The 4,852-nt window shown below is 62.1% G+C and overlaps 1 protein-coding gene across 1 annotated transcript; it reads left to right on the top strand.

Annotated features, from left to right (window-relative positions):
• The first annotated feature begins 1,316 nt into the window (after positions 1 to 1,316).
• RNF187 (ring finger protein 187) lies at positions 1,317 to 4,557 on the top strand. The gene is made up of 5 exons (XM_053219748.1): positions 1,317 to 1,328; positions 1,406 to 2,179; positions 3,601 to 3,693; positions 3,895 to 4,116; positions 4,234 to 4,557. Exons 1-5 carry the CDS (start codon positions 1,317 to 1,319, stop codon positions 4,234 to 4,236), a joined length of 1,104 nt encoding a protein of 367 aa, XP_053075723.1. The 3' UTR covers positions 4,237 to 4,557.
• Positions 4,558 to 4,852: the final 295 nt, after the last annotated feature.

The following is a 4,852-nucleotide window of genomic DNA, read 5'->3' as shown; positions in this document are numbered from 1 at the left end:
TAAAATTATGGAAATAGCTCATGTCCAACCAGAGATGAATGGATGAAGAAAGTGTGGTACGTATACATAAACAGACACATACATACTTATGCATACAATGGGATATTACTCAGCCACAAAAAAGAATGAAACCTAGCCATTAGCAACAACATGAATGGAGGTAGAATATATTATGCTGAATGAAACACGACAGAGAAAAACAAATATCATTATTTCACTCATATGTGGAATTTAAGAAAAAAACAACAGATGAACATATGGGAAAGGGGTTTGTTGAAAAATAACCCACAAGAGATTCTTAAATACAGAGAACAAACTGAGGGTTGGTGGAGGGAGGTGGGTGGGAGATGGGTTAAATGGATGATGGGTATTAAGGAGGGCGCTTGGGGTAAGCAGTGGATGTTGTATGTAAGTGGTGAATCACTAAATTCTACTCCTGAAACCAAAATTGCACTGTATATTAACTAAAATTTAGATAAATTAAAAGAACAAAAATTATGTAGTGGTAAATTACAGTAACTTTTTTTTTTTTTAAACTGCACGCTTGGTTGTTTTTAATACAACAGCAAAACAGATTGCTCCTCCTCCCGACCCCCCCCCCCCCCCCCCCCAGTCCTAAAGAAATTCTAACAAATGTCCTGGGGCCTGTAGCTCTGGGTCATCTGGAATCTCTTTGGTCTGAATCTGTGAAAACTCCTGTCTCTGGATTCCTCCAGGCCACGGGATGCCCAGGAGAATGGACCACAGGCTCTGCGGGAGGGTTCACGTGGAGCGGTGCATGCCCAGCGGCTGCACGGCTGCACAGGGAAAGGGCCCACACGGGGCGGCGTGTGCCCAGCTCTTTCACGGGGAAAGGGCCCACGCGGGGCCGGGCGTGCAGAGGGATTGCATGGGGGTAGGTCCGCGCATGGCGGTTGCACGAGGAAAGGGCCCACGCGGTGCGGTGCGTGTAGAGCGGTTGCTTGGGGGTAGGTCAGCGCGTGGCGGTTGCACGAGGAAAGGGCCCACGCGGGACGGCGCATGCCCAGCGGCTGCACGGGGAAAAGACCCACCCGACAAGGCGCGTGCAGGGCGGCTGCATGCGGCAGGGTCCGCGCGTGGCAGTTGCACGAGGAAAAGGCCCACGCAGGACCGCGCGTACCCAGCCGTTGCAGGAGGGGAGGGCCCCACCAAGGCCTTTTCCAGCCCCGCCCGACAGCGCAGGGGCGGGGTGCTCGCCGCCCAGGTCCTGGCAGCTTACAAAAAAAATTTAGAAATTAGTTTTCATATACTAATATGACACCTCTCCCTATTGTTTACGAGTAATTTAAGGGGAAATGACCATCCTGGTAAGACTTCAGGGTGCGAGGACGTGGGCCGGCCGACGGACGGGAGAGTGAGGCGCACCGCTGCCAGGACCTGAGAGGGGTGGAGTACATCGCTGCCAGGACCCGGGAGGGGACGCGCGCACCGCTGCCTGGACCTTCCCGGGGAGAGCGTTGCTGCCGGGACTCCGGAGGAGCGCGCAACCCTGCTAGGACTTTGTAACGGGAGCACGGCTGCCAGGATCCCAAGGAGTGAAGCACACCTCTGCCAGGACCCTGCGTGGAGCGCACCGCTGCCAGGACCCTGCGTGGGGCGCCCCGCAGTCCCCGCCCCGCGCGTCCCAGTCGCCATCCTGGTCCACGGCCTAGGCTCTCCGGCCGTGTTCTCCATCCCCGTCTCCGGTCTCCGCCGCGTCTCGGGCCGGCCTCGCCCGCACTCCCTGGTCACCGTCCCTCCGCCCGCGCCCTTCCGGAGGGCCTCCGCCGCCGCCGCCCTGGCGCTGCCCGCCGAGGCCGCCTGCGCCCTGTGCCAGCGCGCGCCGCGAGAGCCGGTGCGCGCCGATTGCGGCCACCGCTTCTGCCGGGCGTGCGTGGTGCGCTTCTGGGCCGAGGAGGACGGGCCCTTCCCGTGCCCCGAGTGCGCCGACGACTGCTGGCAGCGCGCCGTGGAGCCCGGCCGCCCGCCGCTCAGCCGCCGGCTGCTGGCGCTCGAGGAGGCGGCCGCTGCGCCCGCGCGCGACGGCCCGGCCTCCGAAGCGGCGCTGCAGCTGCTGTGCCGTGCCGACGGGGGCCCGCTGTGCGCCGCCTGCCGCATGGCCGCGGGGCCCGAGCCGCCAGAGTGGGAGCCGCGCTGGAGGAAGGCGCTGCGCGGCAAGGTGCGCGCGGGCGGCGGCCTGTGCGCGGCCCGTCCCCGGCCTGCGTCCCCCCGCTCCCCCACTCCCCGGGTTGCTCTGACTTCCCCTCCCCAGGCGTCCGTCCTACACCCTCAGCGGGTGTTCTGTTTCCCAGCCTGAACCCCGGCTCCCCGCCCCCACACCTCGGCCGGTGTCGGATCCCCCCCCCCCCCCCCCCCGCTTGGTGTCCTGTTCCCCATCCGTGCTTTCTGGCCTTGGACAGTGCAGTCTTCATCCTCCGAGCGGGGCCCAGTCCTCCAGTCATCCCCGGTCCCCAACCCTCTGACGGTACCCTGTCCTGTTTCCAATCCGGATTCCTTATTCTGAAGTGTGCTCGGTTACCCCTCATTTGCCGGACGGTGCCCTCTCCCCCCTTCTCTCCTGGACGGTGCCTTCTCCCCTTATCCCCCAGCCCTGTAAGGCGGCTGTGCCCGCCCCATCCCTGGACCGTATTCTTTTTTCTCCACCTCCGACACTCCTCTCCCAGCTAGGATTCAGACAGTTCCGCCCCTCCCTGCACCGTGCTGAAGACAGTGACCATCTGCTGACCCCACCCCCGTATTTCACCTACCGCACCTCATTCCCCTCCTCCAGGCGTGACGTCACCCTGTGGCAGTGCCCCCTGCTCCCCACCGAGGTTCTGTCTAGTGGACCAGGCAGTCGGCCTGGGCTGTCACCTGCTGTGGTCCAGTGCGGCCCCGCCCCCCACCTTTACCTGCACCATTTTCATACTGGCGCTCCATGACCCCCACCCACTTGGTTCTGAAACCTTGGCTGTGCCCTGGACCGTTGCGTGGGGCACCTGACCCTGGGGAGAAACCTGCCATTGGAGAGTCTGGGTGCAGGTGGGCCCAGGGGACCACCTCCCCTCCCCCCCCAAAGAGCTGGGGGCAGTGCTATTTCCGAGAGTAAAGACGGATCCTTGGTGCTGAGACATGGTGGTCCATGCCCACCTGAGAGGAGGGAGGAGAGAGCATGGCAGCAAATTATCAGGGGTGGGTCCTGGGGTTCCTGTGAGCCCCGGGCGGTGGCACTGGTGGGTGGTGGCTAGGGGCTGCACTGCTGCTAGCAGGTGGACAGGAGCTGGGCTCTGCTTCTGCTGGGGAACCCTAGGTCTAGGTCAGCGCACTCTTGAAAAGCCGTGCTCCATCCCTCCCATCGGTGACGGTAACACTGGGCCCCCCACCACCCCCCCCTCCAAGGGGTGGCCTTATGTCTGGTTACCTGGTTATATTCTTGGCAGACCCTTTCCTATCAGAGTTCTTTCTGGGGAGAGCTTAGAGGGGTTGCTGAGACCCCCTCTCTGGTCCCTGCAGTCCATTTTTGCTGAGTCTGCCCCCGGACCAGGTGAGGGGGACCCTGGACCTCTGACTGTACCCATCAGTAACCATGTGTCTTTCCAGGAGAACAAGGGTTCTGTGGAGATCATGCGGAAAGACCTGAATGACGCCCGGGACCTGCACGGCCAGGCTGAGTCTGCTGCTGCCGTTTGGAAGGCAAGTGTCCTCCAGCCTGGGGTCTGCCCAGGGAGAGGGTGTGGGTGTGAGCCCTGACCCCATTTGGCAGGGATGCAGCGGAGTGATGCTGGCTGTGCAGCCAACCCTTCTCCCCAGGTGGGCAGAGATGAGGCGGGAGGCCCCAGGGTTAGCCCTGGGACACAGGTGTCCCTCCGTGCCGTCCACCTGCCTGCCCTGCAGGGACACGTGATGGACCGCAGGAAGAAGGCCCTGACCGACTACAAGAAGCTTCGGGCCTTCTTTGCCGAGGAGGAGGAGCGTTTCCTGCAGGAGGCGGATAAAGAGGAGGGGTCCGCAGAGGACGAGGACACAGACCCGGCCGAGCGCTTTGGGTCACTGCTGCAGGCTGTCTCGGAGCTGGAGAGGAGGCACCGCAACCTGGGGCTCAGCATGCTGCTTCAGGTGGGCCCCCTGTTGTGTCCGGGCCCCAGAGGAGGGTGCCAAGGCCCTGCGGGGCTGGGGCGCCTTTGGCCTGGGTGTTCTCACAGCAGCTTCCTCTCCCTCCACACCCTCCTGCAGTGATGTCCTGCCCTCTGCTGGCTCCAGACGGTAACAGCTCCATCTACCCTGGCCTGTCGCCCAGCAGCTCCTCCATCACCTCCTCCTGGACCCGCAATGACCTTCACCCATGAGGGTCTGCACCGAGGTGCACACGCAGGACGCATACCACGGGTGGCCACCTTGGGTGGGCCAAGACTGCCCTAGCAGTGTCCCTGTTCCCTTTCCCTGTGGGTATTCGTGGTCCCCAGGCTGTAACCGTTTTACCGTAGAGACCTGTAGCTACTGGTGGGTACTGTTGACCCCAATGTATCACGACTTTTCATAAAGTTCTTGTCGCTGTCACTGAGTCTCATTTGCCTGGGGTCTCCGTGGCCCACGGCGGTTGCCAGGCAGCCCAGATTGTGCAGGCCTGGCACCCACCCCATTTAAATTCCACCCACGATGGGGCCGCTCTGTTGGACATGCAGACCAGACCCCTGCACATGTGTGGGGCATCCAGTTAGGGTGCAGGGAAGAGAAGGCTCACGGCACCTGGAGGGGAGGGCAGGCAGGCAGGTCGACTGTTTGTGGCTAGAGCTCCCTACAGCATGTGTCCTGGGGCAGAGGACCAGTGCGGGTGCAGGTCACCCCCAGGCCT

This window comes from Acinonyx jubatus, chromosome A1 (assembly GCF_027475565.1).
Source record: "Acinonyx jubatus isolate Ajub_Pintada_27869175 chromosome A1, VMU_Ajub_asm_v1.0, whole genome shotgun sequence".
In the NCBI taxonomy this organism is placed as follows: domain Eukaryota; kingdom Metazoa; phylum Chordata; class Mammalia; order Carnivora; family Felidae; genus Acinonyx; species Acinonyx jubatus.
Note: the sequence above shows the minus strand (reverse complement) of the source record. Positions and strands in the feature narration are given on the sequence as shown.

What these genes read in the sequence shown, in the direction of transcription:
- RNF187 (XM_053219748.1), top strand. An exon ending in GGAAGGCGCTGCGCGGCAAG is followed by an intron (nt 2,180 to 3,600) that starts GTGCGCGCGGGC and finishes GTGTCTTTCCAG; the next exon opens with GAGAACAAGGGTTCTGTGGA. An exon ending in CTGCTGCTGCCGTTTGGAAG is followed by an intron (nt 3,694 to 3,894) that starts GCAAGTGTCCTC and finishes CCTGCCCTGCAG; the next exon opens with GGACACGTGATGGACCGCAG.